The 22169-nt window shown below is 41.2% G+C and overlaps 1 protein-coding gene and 1 long non-coding RNA gene across 8 annotated transcripts; one reads left to right on the top strand and one right to left on the bottom strand.

Moving 5' to 3' along the window:
• Positions 1–1642: 1642 nt before the first annotated feature.
• On the bottom strand, positions 1643–18335 carry LOC127470926 (leucine-zipper-like transcriptional regulator 1). 7 transcript variants are annotated; one of them, XM_051787026.1, is made up of 9 exons: positions 18290–18335; positions 17589–18014; positions 9264–9526; positions 8417–8496; positions 7564–7642; positions 6010–6056; positions 5139–5259; positions 4049–4235; positions 1643–3708 (listed from the first exon to the last, which is right to left on the bottom strand). In XM_051787026.1, the coding sequence occupies exons 3-9, from the start codon at positions 9424–9426 to the stop codon at positions 3024–3026; spliced, it is 1362 nt and encodes a 453-aa protein (XP_051642986.1). In that variant the 5' UTR covers positions 9427–9526; positions 17589–18014; positions 18290–18335; the 3' UTR covers positions 1643–3023. The 7 variants fall into 7 exon arrangements, with proteins under 7 accessions (XP_051642986.1, XP_051642985.1, XP_051642987.1 ...); XM_051787025.1 differs by lacking the exon at positions 18290–18335 and having other exon boundaries at positions 17589–17696; positions 17840–18242; XM_051787027.1 differs by lacking the exon at positions 18290–18335 and having other exon boundaries at positions 17582–18242.
• LOC127470937 (uncharacterized) lies at positions 14289–21080 on the top strand. Its single transcript, XR_007904467.1, has 4 exons — positions 14289–14770; positions 14917–14989; positions 15712–15848; positions 20821–21080. It is a non-coding gene; the product is annotated as an uncharacterized LOC127470937 (long non-coding RNA).
• The last annotated feature ends 1089 nt before the right edge of the window (positions 21081–22169 follow it).

Here is a 22169-nt window from a genome sequence, read left to right as displayed (position 1 = left end):
ATTTGTTCTCTTAGATATGTAATTTATGATACAATAGCACATCTTGTGTCTTAGATGAGATTACCAAGAATGCTGCATCCTTTTGCTTTTATTCCATGGATTGAATTACTGTGGGCATATTAGATATGTGCAAGCTTCTCTGTTTTTCGGAGACATTCTAAAACAATCAAGCTTCAGTGGCAACCCCTTCAGTCCATGCCCAACCAAAAATAGTGTGTTCTGTTTTGTTTCTAAATATTTGTCACTAGCTAGAGTAATTCCATTCATTATTTCATGCAGGCCACCACCGAGCTTTCAGATGGCAGCAGCTTGTAGTCACTTGCTTGGGCCTGAGATGAATTCTCATTAACTGCTACAGTTATGGAGAAATATCATCAGCACATGCATGAAGGTTCTTCTCTTCCTCTCTGAAAAGGTGACTCTGGTGTGCAAACAGGAGTGAAACCACCTGAGGTGCTCTGAGAGCCTTGTTGGTGTAGCTGATGGCACTGGCTGAGTTTTGAAAGGGGAAATGACCCAGGAAATGTCATACAGTATTATGAGCAAGGATTGTGTGCCTAGGTCCTGATACAGGTTTTTTGGAGAGAACCTGAAATATGGGTCATGCATGCTGAGAAGGAACTGAGATGTCAGGCACTCTTGTGGGCAGATGTGGGATGCAGTCTCTTTAAATATCAAACCCCTTCCCTTCCAGCTTGAGGTCACCCTTGTTTTTTAAAGACATGGGAACAGGCCAGCAAGGGGAGAAAGAGCCTCCAGTGGCTTCAGCAAAGCTGCTGTAGCAGAGCACCCCACTTCCAGGATCAGAGCTCTCCCTTCCACAGCACTGCTGGGGCCAACTGTGGCTCATCCTCCCACAAGCAAGCCCTGGGGCCGTGCCTGAGCCCACATCTCTCCAGGCACAGCCCCTCCCTGAGCCCCTGCACACCTGGTGTCCTGTGCAGAGGCAGGAACAGAAGGGCCCTTACAGCATCAGGTCAGCCTGAGAGGTTTGGGATCTCCAGTAAAGAAGCGGTGCCCGAGGTGCTGGTGCAGCCACCTGACTTGGCACACGGGCAGAGGCCAGGGGAGGAGATGGGGAGATGGGCACACTCTGCAAGCTGCTTTTTCCTCCCCGTGCCAAGCCATTGCCTTTGGGCTGGCTCATGTCCCGCCTGCGTTGGCTCTGAGTAAATGTTAAACCCTTCGTGGGGCTGCCAAAGGGAAGAGAGTTTGAGGGGGGAGGAAGAAAGGAGTGACAGAGGCTGGATGGCATTTTCCTGGGGCTCTTGCACATCCCCAGGATACCTCTACCTGCTGGGAGGCCTTTGCGTGACTTGGAAGAGTCACTGGTTTATTGTTGCCCTTTCCAGTTAAATTTCCTTCCCTTGTCAATCCTTGATAAAAGCCTGTATGTTATGGCAGCTCTCAGGATAATGCCAAAACAGACATGTGAGCCAGCAAAAGGAAAACAAGCTGCTGATTTAAGATTGCAGTGCTCAGTACATGCTCAGCTCAGTCGCTGTACTGAAGTCCTTTCCGAACAAACCTCCTCAAACTGGGAAATTCTTGTTCTTGGAGCAGAAATTCAAATCCTGGGCAACCCTCGAGGCTGGCTGAAGTGCTAAGAGATGACTGGGGCTTGTGGGATCATGTTCCTTGTTCAGAAAGGTAAGTTCTTTATTCAGTTTGAAAATACAAATACATATTTTAGATCTGTGAAAGTAGAGAAAATAAGCACACACTGATAGGAAACAGAGCAGGCTTTATTTAAATGGAAGAGTACAATCCTCTCTGTTTCCAAATAAGGGTCACGAATGGTCCAAATAACTCTTGTAGCTTTTTGTGAATTCATCTATAATTTTCCCATCGAATTCATGTGACAGCTACTTGTGAAGAGATGATGAAAAGTATCTGTAAACATTCTCATTTGAAATCCTTTATTCCTATGAAACTTTTGAAAAGCAATCTTTTCAAATATTCAGAAGTATTACACTTTCTAGTCATTTCAGACAGCAGCGTTTCTTACAGATGGCTGAAGTTCTGTCAGAAGGCCATATCTTAGTAACTTCTATGGAAATAAATGCTTGGAACACTGGACTATATTATCTTTCAAAAAAACACTTTTTCTTTTCAGCAAAGAAAAATTATACATGAACTCAGGATTTACTCAGATAAAGGGGAAATGTGTAATGATCACTACCTGAGTTGACAAACAGAGAGATGGGAGTTGGAAAAGCAGAAATCCCTTTGTGGCTAAAACAGGAGTTACCAGTCAGAACAGCCCATGCTTTGTGCCACTCCTGTCAAGCCCTCCGCTTTCTGTCCCCCCACCCTGTTATGGGAAGTCAAACCCTTTTGATTCTGTGCTCAGTCATTAAAGCCAACACTCACTTGGCAATTCCTTTGTTCTTCCAGATATAATGTCTGGTCTAAGGCTGCAGATGATTTTCAGGGGGCACTCATGGTTTATATACAATCCTTAAATATCTTCTCGATTTCACTCACTAACTTGTTCATTTGGTTTCTGTGATGTTGTAAGGCTATCTCTTGTTGCAAATACATTGTGCAAATAACACTCAAGAAAACAAAATCTTAAAAAACTTAGAGAATGTTGCCATTAAGATTGATCAAATCCCTCAAATGTGACTGTATTTCCCTCTAATACAAGTGCAAAATGAGCAAGCTTTGACCCTGAAATGGCAGCTGTGTAGCCAGTAGGGGTTACTTGTAGTTCTGATTTTCAAGGCAGCATCAGCCACTGCAATTTGAAAGGATATGAACTGACCAGAAGAAAAGTAACAAAAAGAGCAGCATTCCAACAAGCTCTTCTCAGAAATCACAACTTACATGCAAGTTGTGACTTAAATATATGTTGGGTTTCGTTAACATTGTAAAAAATCTGTTCACAGCAAGTATGAGAAGGTTTAATTATTTTTTTCCCAAGCATGCTGATAGGAAGCTGAAGACAGTTGCAAGCAGTTGGTTTTCCACCTACTGCCACGGTGGTGGAAATTTATTCTTTCACTTTGTAATCAAAGCGATCACGAGCTATCGAACTCCATTTGTCTGAGGGAGATCTCAGCGAAGCTGGACAAAGGTTTGCCCCCGATGAGCAGCAGGGTGTTGGTGCTGCTGCCGAGTTCATCCCCGGCGGTCGCGCACCCACAGTCACTTCCCTCCTCTTCACGCACAACCTGAGCGGCAGCCAGAGTTTCTCTCTCTGAAGAGGGAAACAGAGGGAGAGACTCGTCCGTCGTCAAAAGGCTTGTGTCTCTGTTTGGGTCCAGTTCTGCCTCTGAGGTGGTCTGAAATGCACGGAAGCCCACTGGCTCCAGAGGCAAGCTGAAGGTTTTCATTTCAATGGCGTTGCTCTCCTTCCTGCCAAATGCCCTGTCTGTGGGCCGCTGGCGGAAGTAGTTGCCAAAGCGAGTGTGCCTCGGGATGGGCACCAGCTGGCCATGGTCCTTCTGATCGTTCTTCCAGTGGCTGGGGGATGTATTAGTGAAATCTGAGGTAGTTTCGAAATCAACACCAATTCCTAAGATGCAGTGATACATTTTAGGAGGAAAGTTTGCAGTACTACTAAGCTTCTTCCATGTCTGTGTATGGAAATGATACTTCCAGAGGTCATCATTAGGACTGGAATTTGAAATCCCTCCACCAAAAATCAGCATAGAGTCTTTGCAGACTATTGAAGCATGACCTACCACTGGAGGAGGTCCTTGGCTAAATATAAGAGAAAGCAGCAGTTAAGAGGAGACCAACAAGAAACTTAACACTGATTTTAGCCTCCATTTTCCTTTTGGCTCAGAAGAATGGCTGCTGAACAGCTGCATTGGGACATCAGAATTACACTGCTGACAGCTGCATCAACGCATTGCCAATAGCTCTTCTGAGCAAAGCCAACTGCAGCCCCAGGGATGGCAGCAGCACCGTATCTTGATCTGAACAATTCCTACAGTCGCCAAAAGGGCACCGCCTCCCCCTCCACCTGCCTGCAGTATCAAATGATAAGATAAATTCTTTCTTTCTCTGCTCATGTAGTGTAACACATAAAATAGTTTACCTTGTTCTGATGTTGGACCAGCTGCTGCTTACAAAGTCCCACTTCCACAAGTCCTTCTGCTCACTCAGCCCCATCAGTCCTCCAAAGAGGTACATTCCGGTACGATAAACCACTGCAGAATGGCCATGCCGAGGTCCTGGACCAGTGTTGTGAGATGGGCTGGAAACACACAACCACTTTCCTGTATCTGAAAGAAAACACTAATTTATAGATGGTTCAGATTTAGTTGAGTAATTGAGGAGGGATTTATTTCAAGAAAAAAGTAATTATTCAATTGGAGAATAAAGGTTTCTGCTCTGAGCTTATTTCAGTATGAGTTAAAAGCTTAAATTCTGACACTGAAAAAGTGCATTTTAAAAAATCGGTTTTGAAATAAACTTTTAATGAAAATGTCAGATGCTATATGACAGATGCCATGGAAATTTTATTTACAGAGCAGTTTTTCCTACGGCTTTTTCAATTCATTAACTCTGACACAGAAAGATACTTTCCTGGCTGTAAGAGGGGAAAAATCAGTCAGCAAAAACTTCATTAATGTCTGTGCTTATTCTCCCTGTGAGGGAATGAAGGATGAGATAAACCCATCATTTGTTTCAAAATAATGACAAAATGGCCACCAGATAACAAAAGTTATCCATTTAAGAAGTCTCTGGGAATCATCTGGTTTGCAACACCAGATTGGTGATAAATATGCTAATGAAAGCATTTCCTGAAAGGTTGGGCTCCCCACAGTCAGTCTGAGATTTGAGACTCAAAAGATGGCATTAGTAGGCTGAAGTCAGGGTCTCTGCTGCTCCTGAAATTTTTTAGTAATCCTTGAAGAATTTAGTGAATAATGAACAAAGCATTATCCCTGATTTTCCTCTAAAACTGGCAAATACTGTAAAACTTCTTCCAGTGTAATAGTCTAATTTCAGCCGGGTATTAATTGAATTGACAGAATTCATCATTAAATGCTGCCAAACAGCAGCCAAAACTAATTTACAGCATTTCTACTGATAAGAATTTTCCTAACAGGGAAGGCCATGCTCTCCTGCAGCAGTTGTTGTTTTATACTGGATCAAAACCTTTTCCTAGTTTTTTAACTTACCAAAATGGAAAGTCCAAAATTCCTGCGAAATGCCTTTGATGCCAAAGTATCCCCCGAAGATGTACATGCTGGAGTGGTACACTACTGCACTGTGACCTTTTCTGTTAGCTGGTGCCAAGCTCTAAAACAATTTAAGACAAAAGCCTGTTAAGTCATATCAGTAGCAATGTCTGTCTTGGAAATACACCCTTTTTTTCCCCCACAAATGACCCTGCAGTCCCAAACTTTCTCTTGAGTCCTCCACCACAGGGTAACCAGAGCAGCAACTGTGTCACATCTTAATAATTTTTTGTGTGTAATTTCAAGGTGTAGAAACATTTTGAGGACAAAGTTTCAGTAGCAAAAAATGAGTGATTCTTTACATGTAGTGATATAAAACCAATCTCAGAAGACCAAGACATAAACGCTTCCACTCAGGTTTCAATTAGAAGGGGCAGTAACTTGGTGAGTCCACGTGTTCAGACTGAAGAAATGAAAAATGCTGCAGCACTTCACATTCCAAAATGTATTAGTGTGACTGCCAATCTGTTTTCACAACCCTACTTTTAAAAGCACAGGCTTCACGTATGGTTGCAATATTCCATTTAAAATTAGTATTCTTGATAAGGATTTCAGAAAAACAGAAGCAGCAGCAGAGAAGAGGACTTAACTTCTTATATATGACTTAAAATTTAAGAGCAGTATTTTTAAACACTGTTTTGAAGAAGGAAAAAGCCTTAGTTATTGAAAGTGCAAAGAAATAAAGTATAGCCACATGTCTCTGAAGAGATGAGATTGGAACTGTTTGGGGGAACATATTTCAAAGCAATCTGTTTAATCAACAAAGCAACAGGCATTTGATTCACACATTCCCCACTTCCTGGCTCCTTACCTCCTTCTCTGCTGGTACGTTACGGCACTCTGTCCATCTTGTGGAATCTAGGGGATTGATTTAATAAAGCGCAGTTTAGTTCCTGGACCACAAGAGGACACTCCTCCAACAGTAATTTTTCAAATTACAGATCTAATTTTCAAGTAAGTCTCATCCTGGCGTTTTCTACTGACAAGGCTGAAGAAATCTGCTCCCTGCTAAGACAGCAGCACCAAGAGACTCGCAGGAGACACAGTTGGAATGATTTTCCTGTATCCTTATCTGATATTGAATCATAGAGGTACCATACTGTATTCCTGTTTCCTAAGGCTAAATTTCACAATGCAGAAGTAACCTGTGATTTTCAGCATTATCTGAACTTGCAGGACTCCCAGATTTCCTGATGAACGTGTATGGCTTCTTCTACTTATGACAACAGCATTATTCTTTCTTGTTCTTTTTCATAGATCCCCTAAGGGTAGCACCCAGATAACAGTCAGAAATCACAGATTTGTGATCACCATGAAGGAGAGAAAATATCAGGTACCCAGCACCAGAGGTAGAATGAGAAAGCAGTGAAAGCTTGCATTACTTAAAGCTATACTTGCCAAAGGATTTTAAATAATAACTATGAAAAAGCTAGACACACAACACATTTTGAATAACTCATTCCCAATTTTCACTGATAAATACTGTGAGTAATAAGATGCTTTCTCCTTTAAAATATGTTCTATCTGAGGCTCTCTGTTTTTCCAGCAGGTATCTCAGACAAATGGTGGAACACACAAATGAAGGATTGAAAAAACCCCATTGACTTAAGTTTACATAGTGAAGTAGCAAAAGAAGCCAGGAAACTTAAATCTTGGTCTGGTCACAAGATTTACCAGCTCAAGAAGAGCTCAGTATCCCTCTCCTCCTCCGACATCAAAATAAGCACCCGTTACTATATGCAGGATTTCCAAAGGGAGAACACAATCAATTATGACATTGCTATTAAATTCAAATGCTGCACTGCTTTTATTGGAATACACACTTAAGACATTCCAAATGTTTGTTCTTACGAGAAGAAAACCTGTGTTATAAAATGTTGATGGTAATTTCCCACCTTCTTATTTAATTATACTTGATTTTTCCTGCTCCATCTTATGTGTTTCTTCAGTAAAATTACAAAATGAGATATACTTTACTAAACTGCTTTCTTCCATAATAAAACAAAGGGCTTGGTTTTTAAAATTCCTGTAACATTAAAAAAAATAAATACTACATGAATTATTGGGTTTTATGATCAAATTGTAAACTTCAGAAGGAGGCAGGAGGAATGGAAATTCTGAGACCTTAAAATACATAAAACTTTCACATTCAATTCTGTAATTGAAGTAAGAGCTGACTTTTTGATAGCTTAACAGCCTCATTTTAGGGGGAAAATATGCACACAGTATTACACACATTACGTCTTGTAAAGCTTGGGGAAAGGCTATGCTACAAGCAGCAGAAAACAGTTTGGTTCTTACTGTTTATTAGTACCTATAGACTTAGAATGTCCCACAGAAAAAAACTGGTTATTGTGTATCATACCAATGTCATATGTCCAGAGAGGAGTTTTTGCTTGTGTGAAAGCAGAATCCACCATCCCACCAAAAATATACAGGTTGCCCTGCAAAATGAAAAATATTTGTCACTGAAAATAATTTTAAAAACAATTCCTAAATGAAAGGGCTGCTATCACCAAAATATAATTATCACCAAAATAAAATATACAGTAATGTGTATGATGATCTGTTAACAATTAAAGAGGCAATCCCAAAAAGCCACCAACTTTTAATTATGTCTTTATTCTCTCCCAGTAGGAAACCCTGATGAATATTCTGCTGTTCTAACGGGGACAGCATTCCAGAACCAATTACTTCCTTGTCAGCCTGGGACAGCTTCAAGGATGTGGATCTGGAGCTCTCTGACTCACTGCTCAGGTAATATTAGATTTTGCATGTTTATAGAAATATTTCATTGCATTGCAGCTCCCGATATCCTAAATTCTGTTTTCCCCTCACAGACAAGGCTGTAATTCTTATTTGCCTTCACTCCCCCGTCCCTCTTCTATGCAAGCTCTTAAGTGAATGTTTTTATGCCATAGCTGATCATGCAAATGAATTCAGAGCAACTGTTACAACTGTACAGTTAAGTCAAAGAATGTGCTGCCAAGGTCTTTATCTTGTATTACTGTTACATACTGAGCACTGACTGAGGAAATTACTGTCACTTTATTCAGAAAGATTCCAAAACATTGGTACAGCTACATCCAGAATTGCACCAACACAAAAATATTTTCTGGGTATAGTATTTTCAGTACAATAATCTATGGCATTTTATCGCATTGTATAGTGGGAAATAAAATGTGAGGATATGGATAATATAAATCTTGGTCTACTACCTTATAAGCCACCATTGAATGTTCTTCCAATTCTTCTGGACCATCTCCTGAGCAATCCAGCATTTCCCATTCATTTTTCACTATAAACCAAAGCTGAAGTTAAGTGGTGCCCTTGACATAAACATTTGAGAAAAGGTGAAAAGATGAGCTTTGAATGTGGCTGTGCTGCCAGTTCAATGAGGAAAATGAAGTGGTTTGTCATCTTTCCTCTCTGTTAGTTCTGAAGAAGTTCCCAGAAGTTAAATATATGCATTTTTCTATTTAGCAAATTTAAATGTAATAGAAATTGATGTTGTTACTGCTTGTATTTTAATTGTTATTACATCAAAACTCAACAAGTCCATGATAATGAACTCCAGGAAAATTCTGGTTTATTTCAGAAACAACAACTGTACAAGTCAGACCACATATTAAGTCAAATAAAACAAAGGGTCATACTTGATAGTGCATTGTTAATGTAAACCTACAAGGTCTTGTAGTCATGTGTTTCCTTTGTGCTCTTTTACATGCATAAACCATTCCTGCACAAGAGAGTCAGGAAAGCTCTTTGATATCCCTTGCTAGAACCAGGATAATTTAAATGACTCAGTATTTCTGGTCAAGAAAAAAAAACAAAAAAACAACAAAAAATCCCAAAAGGAACTGAACTAAAATCTAAACTTTCTGAGACACTTGCAACAGGAGCGAACACATACCATCTGCCCAATGAACAAAATGCAGTTTATCCATTATTTTTATGGAGATACTTTAAATGGGAATAATCTGATAACTATGGAGTATCCCCAATTTCCTGGTGACTGGATGTAGAATCTCTAATCCTGACATACAGGTGAAGGGACCAACTCACCGATGTTGTAGCGCCAAAAATCCCTCAGACTGGTCATGTTCCGCCCTCCATGGAGATAAACAAACCCTCTGCAAACGACACAGGCGTGTTTATATCGATCGCAGGGACGGGGCTTCTGCTGGGGGGCAGATTTCCAGCCACAGTGCTCAGTTTTTCCTTTCATGCTGACAACTAGGATCTTATCCAAGGATCAACTTGTAAAGGGCAGCCATGTCAGAGGAGGTTCCCAAAATATCAGAGACAGGGCTTAAACCCTGTTTGGTCTGCAAAAAGACAAAAAGTAATTTAAGGTTAAAAAAAAAGAAAAAAGAAAGATAGAAGAAAAGAAAAGTCTCTGCCTTGCAATAAAATATGACCGTGTTTTCTTTTCACTCCCATCAAAAGCAAGATGACAATTTTGTCCATCTGTGATAATACACTAACTTAAGGAAAGCATCTGAAATTCTGACTCTCAGAGTCTTATATCCGTGAGGCTGGGACAGGAATATTACTGGAGCTGAAAGTTTTCCAAAGAATATCGGTGAGCTGAAGAGATAAACTCCAACACCCTAGGTTTGTGATATGGTAGAAACCAAGGTTTGGTCTTTTTTCACTGCTAAAATATTTAAAACAAACATGTCCTTAAAAAAAATAATTGAAAGAGTGAATATTAGAGATAAAAGTAATGCATTAGCAGTTGTCCAGAATTTGTGTAGACTTTTATCTCTAAACCTGCTGAAATGAGGATGGATCTGGAAAAAATGACTCTAGCCTTTTCCATGCCACAAGATGTCACTGTGTTCTGTGAAGACACAAATACCAGGAAAACATTCCTCTAATAATCTGCTTCAAAAGAGTGGCTATGATATATTTTAATGTAGATTATTTTACAAAGCAAACACACACAAAAAAAAAAATCAGCATTAGAGCAAATGTTGCGATTTGTGTTGGTAATGTGTCTGAGGAGACACATGTCACCAAATGAGGTGACAAAGTCTCCCAATTCCAAGACTCTTCCAGTGAAAGCCACATTCCAGCTGCATTGAGAACCTAGGATGGAAATAGATAGGTGAGAGTCTGTCAGTATGGACACACGGTTAACTCTTCAGTACTGCAAAGTAATGCCTGTTCTTCCACAGTTACAGTGTTTTCCATATTTAACTTCTCCAGTTTATGTAGGCATGTATTTAGAATCCCAGTGGATAAAGTCATAGATAAAGTCACAGCTCACCATAATGATCATGCAGCAAGTCCATGCTTTTGATTGAAGACTATTTCCAGGGTAAATGTGAAAAACCTATGCCTCCTTGGCACAATTATTTCTAAATAAATTAATTCAAAAAACGCAAACAAGCAACACAGCAGAAATACCAAATTTGCCCTGGATATACAGCAGTAAAACCATTTACATCCACAGAGAACGTTCATGTCAGCTGCTGCCCATGGCCTTATAGAGCAAAGCAGTGACAAAGGCTGGAAATTTTCCCAGCAAATCCAGCAATGTCCAAGGAGGTAAAATGAAGCCCTCTTCTTCTGATCTACATGCAAGTGTTTTTACTAGACACTTCGCCACACTGTGACTTCAGACATATGAACTGTGCCTTGAAGTTCATTGTGCAAAACTATATTTAGCCACACATATGCTAGGGAAGGCCAACATAAGCCGTTTGCCCTGTGTGTGTCTGATTTCAGGGAAGGGGGTGGAGAATACAAAGTATTTACATCTCCATCAAAAGTTGCCGTGTTATAAAAAGGAATGAGCAATGTTCTCTTGGAGTCAAAGATGAACGAGCAGTTAAATACAAAAGAAAAAAAGCTATAAAATATTTCTGTTCTGTAGAACAGTTCATATGTTTATATGCTGAGTAACAGCTGCATAACCCTTTATTTATTTTTCTATGTACTTCTATGATAAACCTTCCTTTTTATTTTTCTCTTGGAATCCTGCATGTCTTCTGTTTCACTGCTGCACTGAAAGCAACATTTTTGTTTTACAGAGTTTTCAGTACTCTGCCTGTGTGCCAACATCCCTTGTTTGGAGGGGATTATATATCAAGCAGCACAACAGCATACCCCCTTCTTCAAATGTTTTCTCCTGCGTTCAAGTATTCCCTTGTTCCTGAAAGCCTGGATTTGTCCTAGGCAAATTCACAAGCTATCCTTCCCTCCATCCATAACAACGAGGCTCTCTGTTGTCCCTTCACACCACCTCCTTCCTAGAGGCTGTAGCAGATGAGCACTGGCAGATCTGCCCCCCTTTGCTGCTCCACCAGGTGTAGAGGCAAGGTGTGTATCCAAAACTCAGCCGCTCCAGTTCACAGCTGCCCTGTACAGTGGCCATTCCCACTTGGGAAGTAACTGTCAGCAAAGTGCCAACATAAAATCTGGGGGGAAAGAAGGAAGACCTTTACACCACAGTCTACCTGCTTAAGTGGTAATTTATCTAATGGTAACTTTTAAGTCCAGGGCAAGTTGTACATAATTTGAGGAAAAACAAAGATTGCAGTAAAACAGGCTAATACAGAAGATAGTCATATTTCATATTAATATGAAATTAATGTATCTAAGTTCATTTATCATCCAATTTATCTCTGAAATTTATCATTTGTAAGACTGGAATGTATTCAGCGACAAAAAGATGCTGGAAATCTCTTGCAGCATTTTTTGGCAAGATTAACTACTCAAGTTTTGTTATTCTTTTTTTATGCAAACTAGTATTGTAAGCTATTACAGTAAAAACTGAAGTCTATTCTTTGTATTTTCTCTGAAAGGATACAAAGATGGGCAACGTTTACCAACGTGTGCATTTCTCATTTCCAGGGGAATTAGCAGCTATGAAGTAGTGACACATTACAGGTGTGTAAGTCCATAATGCTTTCTGGCATGAAATTGAAAAGGGAAAAGCAGCTGAAGTCATGAAACACAGATTCTCTCCCTAACTCTGCCAAGCTTCTGTGTAACCACAGCCAATTCATTTACTTCCACAGCTAAATGGGGACGGTCACTTCCTTAGAACAGCACTTCAAATTTGCTGATGCAGTGCTGTGTGACAGTGCCAAGGTATTACTATTATTGATATAATTTACTGTGAAAAAGGTGATAGGTTATTAATACTTTACAAAAGTAAAATCAGCTTGCCCCTTGAGGGATTTTTTCCTCAGCTATAAAGCATTATCCCTCTTCCTACGTATTTCTGCCTGTTATTCTTCCTACAAACCTTGCCTTCTATTATACAAACATTCAAAGAAGAAGACAGCCCTGATTTCTTATAGTAGAATAGCAACAAAATCCTGTCTAGTTGTTTATCTACCCCAGCTGAACTCTGTGTAAGGCAGGAATGCTGGATGGGGTAACAAAAGGCCGATCTGGGATGAACTGAATGTGTGTCTCCTCCCAGTCACACCTCTTGAGCATCACTGACCCTTGGGAATCATGGCCATTTACTCTCAGCTGAAGCATTCTTGGAAGCAGACCTACACTCACTAACACTCAGTTAACAAACTGCTTCATTTCAGAGTTGGGGAAAAAAAACCACGAAGTCAATCATGAATCTTGCCTTTTATCACTGGTATTTTAAAATGCAAACGTGACTCCTGGACTGCCTTTCTATAGAACCAGGCTCACCAGAGTTCATCTACTGTCAACATTAATAGTGCCATTTCCAAAAGAAAATTGCTACTCTTCCGAGAACAATGTCACCAGGGATGTCCTCTGTGTCATGCAACACTGACCTCAGCTTCAACTTGCTACAAAACCAGTTATCCAATAGGAAGCTCTAACTTCAGCAGAATTAAAAAAAAAATATACAAAAAGACAACTCAGAACATTTTTATCCAACTGTTTTTTTCCCCGAAACAGCTGTAGCACACACAAAAATGTCTGCTGCTCTCCAAACTCTTCTGCCATTTCATTCTAAAAATAGCTCCTGTGCAATCAATCCCAATTGTTAAAGGGCTGGAGGAGCTGTGAGTCGAGGGCCTGGAGAGCTGCAATTAGCACAGTAACTATAGCACTGAGTGTGTATCAATTAATGGCGCCCCACTACTGTTTCATAATACAAATAATTCAGGAAATGTAGCAAGACAGGAATTACATCAGGAAATGTAGTTTATATGATCATTATATAATTATTTATATTTTTGTAAGATGTGTTTTCTCAGACAAATTATTTATTTATTTAAAGTATTGCTTAAATAGATCTTCATTAAAGCTTTTTTCTGCCTCAGCCCCCTGATTCATTTCCATCTGTTTTCAATATACTCAGAAAAGTTTCATTTTTAAAATGATTGAGCCTTTTGAAATATAATGAGATAAGAAACCACTCATATTGGGGTGGGGAAAAAAAAGGAAATCTTGTTCTGTTTTGGGGATTTTTTGTTAATGACCCAGTTTTCTGAACTCAAGCCTTGAACCTCTCCATGCATTTTCTTACTGGGCAACTTGATGTTTTACTGCTCTTCAAAACCAATAACAGATCTTCCTGTTTGTACTTATCATAGAAACCCTTCCTGTGGTGCTATTATTGTAATGCTTGTTCCATTAGGACTGCCTGCATGAATGAGGAAACTTTGACTGAGGACTTGCAAGGCAGTTACAAAGTTTTAAAAACACACCCAACTTGTTTAGAATAGTTTAAAAAATCCAGGCTTTTTTTCAGTATATCACATTTACTTGCAATGCTTTTACTATATGTGTGATAAATTTTAGTATCCTCAGGTTTGCTATTTTATTATTTCCTAAACTCAAGATGCTATGAACTGTTTCTAGGGTGGGGTTTTTTGGTTTGGGTTTGGTTTGTTGTTTGTTGTTTTTTTTTTCAAAATACAGGAACTAATTTTCAGAGAAGCTCAGCTTTAGAGTTTCAACCCAGAAGTCTGAATGGCTCTAAGACCATAGGGTATCTGTAATATTTCTGTATTATTAGGATTCTGAATTCAAATAAGGGCCTGGCTTTGCTCTTTGTTGTAAAAGAATGCAGTTACTACATGTCTGAGCTTACAACTGAAGCACTGAAGACAAAAGGAAGGAGATGGAAAGCAGTATTGCTCCTTACAGGGAGAAGCTGAAGGACAGAAAGAGGGTTTGTAAAATAACAAATCAAAGCAGGGGACACGGCTCCATCCCGATTTCAGGGTTCAGAAGAATTACAGTTACTTTCAAGTAAAACAGTAACAACCCTGCTGTCTGTTTAAAGCTTAGAGTGGAGATATTAAAAATTTACAGAAAAACTGTGAGGCATTTATGTTGAATAACTCTAAGCTGAATTTTAACAAGTTTAAGGTAATGTTCGCAAACATTATCTAGTGCTTCAAAATGCTTTTTGGAGTGAGCAGGTATTTTAAAGGGTGTGACTCTTCTGAAACAGCCACATATAATTACAGTTTCTATATGCTGTAAGCCTCTGTATGTAACTGCTACTTCTGGAGTCCTGCCTAGGGCACGGGCATCTTCACTGCAAACAGACAAGAGTACCACAGATCTCGCCCTGAGAAAAGCTCACTGCCTGTTTCTGGAGCTCTGCAGGCAAGGTACTGCATTTCTTTAATTCAGATCACATTAATATTAAAGCTCTAATTTTAAAAGTTCATAATAAATTTATATGTTTGCATATCATTCCAAAATTAAATTTTGCAAATTGACATTGCTAATGTATTGTCTTTTGGGTTTTTTCTAGAAGCTTTCACCCAGAAAAGAAAATCTTTTGCAGTCAGCAGTGCTGTGTAGCACTACTTCATCTCTACTACCAAGTGAGTTCTTTAGTAGTAATAAATTAACTTATTAAATAAAGAAGTATAAATATATCCAGTTGCATTTTCTATGTGCTAGGTATATTTCTAATTTTTAATGAAACAATTACAAAAATACAAACTTGGAGCAATACAGTAAATATTTCATCTATTTCCTAAATATGGTGGAGGAGGTAGTAACTGGAAAAAAGAAATTCAATGTTTAAAATATTTCTGGGATTGTTACATTTTTATATACACCTCTAGTATATGAATCAGAAAATTACCTTTGCCACAGTATTGAAATATGTTTTATGGTACAGATAAAAATAGATACATCTATACCACCTTAATTTCCTTAGTAACTTAAAATTTCAGTTGTTGGTGAGTTTGTTTTGTTTGTTTTGTTTCATTTTTTAGAATGAGGCTTTTTAATAAATAAAAATCAGAATATATAGTTTTGATTAATAGATCTCCTTAGATAATCTGTTAATTATGATTTCCAGCACTGCAATAATCATTTGACTGCAATTCAATTTTGAATGAAGTTTCTGAGAAAGAGCTTCCCTAAATACACATCCATAGGTGGCACAAGTATAGCATGTTATGGATATATAAATCCAGGGCACCAGCCATGCCTGATCAAAAGTTCATGCTCATAATCAAAGACTGTATGGGGGGGGGTTGGTCCTTATTAGAATATTTACTTCAGGAATCTAATCTGCTTTTCTGATCTTATTTAGGATCCTGTTTAGGATCCTCCATCCATAGGCAGAACTCAGTCTCTGTTGTGGTCTTGCCACATAGCTGGGACGGACACCCTGACTGTCAAGTGTTCCTGCAGGAAGACGGCTCTTCAGGAGTTACTGGAGACAAACAGGTGATTTTTCATGCTCTAGATATGACAGAGGGAGGAAATACAGTTCCTGGTTCTCACATTTTAAGATAAAAGAAATAAGAAACTCCTGCCATGATCATAGCACAGTCTCAAGATGTATTTGGCCTTTTACCCTTTCCTTGGAAGTAATTTGTCCTGTCACCACTGGAACAGGTCATTTCAATACAGGGGTCATCACCCCTTCCCCTGGAAATAGCAGCTTTCAATGTTCCTAGAAGTCATCATTTGGGGCTTTCACAAAAACTAACCAGCTGGGTTCTTTCAAGATCCAGTAGGCAGATGCCCTGGAGATTGAATGTAATAAATCTGTCCTTAGGTGTGACTGAATGCATCTTCTTGACAGCTTGTGACCTGCTGCTGAAACAACTTCAAAATACTTTATTTCCTAAGGGAGGCTCTACTCATAGTAATGCACAATATTTTCTAGGTTAGGAAGAAAGACTCTGGTTGACAAAAGGAATCAGTGGCTGCCCAGCCTGCCTTCTCTCCTCAGGCACAAATTAGAGTATATACTTGACAGCTGAGAGCATATCAGTGAAAAGCTATTATCTTCCATTAAAAGCAAAAAGTCTGCACTGAATTTTACTTATTTGTTCTTTCTATTCCCTGACTGAGGAAAAGAAGCATCTAATAAAACGTTCACCCACACTTAAAACTTAATGCCACACTTCATGGAAGATAAACATTTGTGTTTTTCTTGTCCCTGAGACATTTTGCCCTTAGACAAACATGTATCAATGAGATAGAGAAGACATACAAGGTTATGAGAATAGCAGAAGCTGTAGCTTGAAGAAATATGAAGGAGGAAAGAGAGGGCATTTGGCAATAAGAATAATAAAATGTTCCAGCTGGCAAATATTAAAACATCCAGATATCATGTTAGAATCAGTTTGAATTTAGATTACACTGTATGGAAGAAGTCATGAGAGACTTGTGTGAGAAAGACTCAGATGGCACAACTGGAATGACTGTCAGTCATGACTGGAGGAAAAGCTGAGTACAAAAAGATCTTTTATAGGGAAGATGAATTTATACAGTCAGGTGAAAGATGGTTGCATAAAAACAGATGATACAATTGCATAGCTGGAATAGAATGCATAGAGAGGCATAGCTGGATTTTAGTTTGGCAAGGAAAACAAAGGTGCCAGTGGACAAACAGTAATAATAACTGTGATGGCTCACAATAACCTTGATGCCAACAGTTACTGGGCTACACCAGCAAATGGAAAAAAACCAAACCCACATAATTTCAATATATAAAGGAGACAGAAAGCATATGAGTAACTTTACACATACACGTTGTCGCTCCAAATTCAAATGGAATTACTCATGTGAATAAAACCAGTGATATGCATGAGCCTGAACAATGTAGCCTAGATACCAGAGCAAAAGAAGGACCAACTCTTTTGTCAGAAGCCTGAAAAAATGTTTTGCAAGCTGTGTTCATATTCAGACTCCAAATGACAGGGTCCATTTTGGACTGGAGTCTGGCTTTCTGAAAAATTCTCACTCCCAGATGACATGGTCCAGTATTCATCCCAAGCCAGATGCACATTGGCTTGGGTTTTGGATGGTTGCATTTCTTTGTTTGTCTTTTGCTCGGTAGAAGGCATTTTGTGCTTTATGCTCGTTGATTGTAGAAAAGGGAATGAGCAAAAGCAGGGTGGTGAATCTCCTAGACTGGAAGCAAGGAAAAGAGCTCTGGCTGTCCCTACCACGGACCTCCTGCGCAGCACCGGGGAAGTCGCAGGTCCCTCTCCCCAGCGGTGTCGTGGCTGCTGAGCGCTGACGCCGCTTCCTTCCTTTCATGCGCTTTGTTTCCTTTCGTACCTTAGGATGGAAACGACTTTGTGCCCAGCTGCGCACAGCTGTGCCCCTGCCCCGCTGCACGGCAGTGCCGCTGTGTGCACTGGCGGGCTGTCTCGGTGCTCCCTGGGATGCTGGGCGTGCATGGATGCTCTCAGAGCCCTCACCGCCTTTCCCCTGCTCCTCCGGGCGGAGCTCCGGCCGCCCGGGCGCTGCTGCTGCTCCTCGGCGGGCACCGGGCGGGCTCTGAATGCTGCGGGGGCCACCGGGGCCACCGCCCGCGGGCAAGGCCTCGCCGCCCTCGCCTCTGGTCCTCTGCTCCCCACCACGGCTGGGCTCGTCCTGACAGGGACGTGCGGAAGGGGAAGAAAAGAAAGAAAAACAGAATCCCGTGAGCTGGCGGGCGGCCGGGAGCGCACCCAGCCCGCGGCCGCCCCTCGGCTCTGCCCGCACAGGGCACCCCCCGCCCCAGGCGCTCAGCCCACCCCGGGGGCGAGGGGGGATCCCCGGCCGCGGGCCCTCCGCCCCGCGGGTCCGGGAGCCCCCGGCAATGACCCCCTCCCGGGGGCACAGCCGGGCGCCTCCTCCCTCCCCGGGCTCACCGTCCCCGGGCTCACCGTCCCCTCCCGCGGGCGGCGGGGCCGGCGGGGGCGCGGCCGCTGCCCGGAGCCTGCGCGGCGCTGGGGCGGCTCGGGCGGCGTTGGGGCGGCTCGGGCGGCGTTGGGGCGGCTCGGGCGGTGATGCTGCCGCGGGTCCTGCGGGCGGGGACGCGCTCGGGGCTGGGACACGGCCGGACCTGCCCGGCGGCGGGTCCCCGGCGGGGGAGGCTGTGCCCGGGAGGCCTGGGGTCCTGCGGGCTCTGTGCCTTGCCGGGAGGAACGTGCCGTGGTCGTTCACTGCCCTTTTAGTCATGAAGAGCGTATAAAATCTCGTTTCTGGCCTGAATGCAGCCGGAAACAAACATATATATATATATATAAACATTTTTTTTTTGTCGGCGGTGGGAAGGGGGAGCACGGGCAGTGGTGTTTGTTTGTGCGCTCCGTTCCAAGCCCTTTTAAGTCAGCGTTTAGCCCAAAGATCCCTCTGCATGCTTTTCTGAGCCCCAGCCCCACCGCTTGCTTGGACTTGTGTCCTTGGCTTTCTGCTCGGCTGCTTCAGCTACCACCGGCTCGCTTTTTTCCCCGTTTCTCCTTTACAGGTGCATAATGTTTCATAAAACAGGAATGAAACTCCCCCACCCACGTGTGCCTCTATTTTCCATGTTGACATGTTTCTCTGCTTTGGGGCAGAGGCTACTACTTCTTCCTTAGTATTGCTCCTAAAAAAAAAGAACGACTGTAATTGCTTTTTCAAGTAACTGTAGGTGGAGGCCAACAGATAGACCCAGTCCATAGCAATGCAAAGCATGTGACCTGCACTATGTGAATAATACAAATACATTTGGGTTTAGTATATTATGTATAATATATCCAAGCGTGGTAGCAATATGTGCTTCTGAATTTTTCATGCTTAGACTCGGGCGTTATTTAGAGGTCAGTCCAGAGCTACAGTGCAGCACTTTCTCCAGACCCTCTTAATTGCATTCTCCTAGGAATTCAAGAAAAAACCAACCAAACAACAAAACCAAAACCCCAAAACAAACCCACACATATTTCATAAAAAGAACTCTGAGATCATTAGCTAACATTTGGAAGTCCCTCAAATTAACATGCGTGAAGGACTGTGGCCAAACTCCCACTGGCTCCCATAAAAGCAGTAATCAGTCCTTCAAGCAAGATTCTCCACGAAATAACACCCAGAAGCCCCTGCAGAAAGGATTGCCAATCTCACCATCTGACTAGATTAAAAACAGCAGTAACAATGTGATAATTGACAGGAGAAACTTCCCTGACAAGGAATGAATCAGTGTTTATTTTTAGCCTTTCCCCCAAACGCTTTATTTAAACGAAAGATTAACTAATTATTTCCGTCGTTGTATTGTCCACACTAGAAATAGGAGGTGGCAGATCTTTAGTATCTGCAGAGAGCACTTTGTTTTGACTCTTCCTTTGAAAGGGTGAGATTATGCCAGTTGTCCTTTCATTTCTAGTCTGATCAAATATGAAAATTGTCAAGGTTTCTCTAAATTAAACACCCCTCAATCAATATTTTTTATTTCCGAAATAGCAAGCCTCAAAAAAGGTGTCAGAAAATGTAAATTGTGATTGTCTCTGAATCCCACCTTTGCTCCAAAGCTTCCCTTGGACAACAAATCAGTATTAATCCTATCACTTCAACTGCCCACTGCAGCCTTTTGCAATGACAGAGCACTCCCATTCCAAGAAGATAAGGCTGCTCTACCTGTGCACAGGAGCCAGCAATAAAATTTTATCTAGAAGGCGGCAGCTTACCCAAGAAAAGACTGGCTAAAGATTTGTCCTGTTTTATGGGACAAATGTGAGGACACATATCAATCCCAAAGACACCAAGTAGTACCTATGTTTCTTGTCATAGGATTTTGGATTCTGCTTTTTTTTGAAGCTTTGTTTTGAAACAATTTTTCTTAATTGTTTTTTCTTCTTATTTTTTTTCAATTTTTTTCTTAAATTTTGAATGAATTGCTGATTGCAGCATTGGTTTCATTAGCAGAAAATTAATCAAACTACTTCAAAAATGTCTTAGGACACTGTTTTGTTTTTGGCTTACCTACTGTGGAACTAAGACACATAAAAGACTCATTGTTTCATATTAATTTCAGTCCTTAACAATCAGTGTCATTTTCAGCATTTGAGTATTTATCCTTCAATGCAAGATATTTGTGTTTAATTTCTTCTTAATAATTCAGGTAGTTTTGGATATGACTACTTAGGCTAGACCAATTCTAGGTGAAATAATTTATTTGTACCATTTTAGTGTATACTTGGTCATTCTTGAGCAGAGTGAAATGTGAAGTAGAACGTGGTCATAGAAATAATGGGAAATTGTCCGTTTCTTTACGTGCAGCCCCCTGGTCTCTTACAGAAGTTAGAGCGAGGAACTGCAGTGTTGTATTGCTCCTAGGAGAAGCCTGGACCTTCAGCATCTCATCTCACATGCTAGTGCAAGAGATGCATCAAAATGGAACTGTACCTAGAAATTAAAAGTATCGCTTTTCTTGTTTCTGCAGCTCCTGAAGAAACATGGCAGAAATGGCCCTTCACTGAGATGAGCTTGGCCTTGCAAGTGTCGACTGCAATGGTGCCTCTACAACCCCAGATAACTTAATTTCTATTTAGAAGTAAGATGCATGTAGAACACCAACAGGAACATTGTATGAAATGATTTAATCTGAGGGCAATCAGGCCGAACAGACCCATGAATCATTCGTAGTCATTCATACACATCCGCATTGCAAGAGTAAGTTAACTGCAAAGGAAAACACTACAGATGGGGGGGAGGGTAAGACAGAGAATAAGGTGGATCAGTACAATCAGCCTGGGGTTTTACATGAGGTTTTAACCGGAATTTATTTTATTGGCTACGGACCAAGTAAAAAAAATAAGGGTTTAGGGCAGAATTTGAGCTTTTAAATCTAAAACAGAGATGGCAAACCCCCAGTGAGCTGTGTCTAACCTTGCATCATGCCTAGATTCCCAAACCACCTTTCCTATTTTCTAATAGGCTATACTCTGCTGCGTAGAGCCTCTCTGTGTGCCTAGGTCTGCACCAGTTCAACAGGACTAAGCAGCTTGGCACTCTTTCGTATCCTAACTCAATCAGGAACTAAAAACTTAGTGTCGTCTCCATTCAGGTCTCCAGAGTGGCTCAGTTCAAGGGGTAATCCTCAAACCCCTCTAATGGATGCCAGTCAGACTGAGTCTTCACAACTGCAACTGTACCCATTCCCTCTAAAAGACAGTTTTATGATCTACTAGAGCAGGTAAAGCATTTATGCAGAAAGTGGAAGGTCTGAGTTCAGGGCCTGTTCTTTGCAGATCAAAGATATCAGTAGTCACGTTGATGTCTGGGTGCGTAAGTATTCACATGAAACCAGCCTCAAAGCTTGATCACTCGCACTCTCAGCTCCGTCCCCTGCCCAGGGCACTCCAGAGCAGGTGGTGAAGCTCTGTACAAGGATGCTTAAATTAGTGTTGGTGTGTTCCTCTCAGATCTGACTAACGCTGCACCATCAGAGAGGGCTGAGGAGCAGCAGAGTGTTTTAGCTGAGCTGCAGCCCTACCATGGTGGTGTGTATTGAGTGTAGCTGTGCCAGGGGCCGCCTCCTTCAGCGTGTTCCTGCTCTTAAGGAAGCAACAACCTACATTCATTGTCTAAACTATTTCAATGTGGAAAACTGGTTAAAAAAAAAAAAAAAGAAGAGCGATAAGTTATGAATTTTAAACCGAAACGTTCCTCTCAGCCCAGCAATAGCTATCAGGAGTTTGGATCTGAAGCTATCAGACTGGGAGGTAAAACCAGTACAGGCTGCTGGTCAACTGTCCGGGAATGCTTTCGGTAAATACAGGTTTGGGAATT

This window comes from Manacus candei, unplaced genomic scaffold (genome assembly GCF_025592945.1).
Source record: "Manacus candei isolate 608988 ecotype Guabito, Panama unplaced genomic scaffold, ASM2559294v1 h1tg000023l, whole genome shotgun sequence".
Classification (NCBI taxonomy): Eukaryota; Metazoa; Chordata; class Aves; order Passeriformes; family Pipridae; genus Manacus; species Manacus candei.
This window is presented reverse-complemented; position numbering and strand designations above follow the sequence as displayed.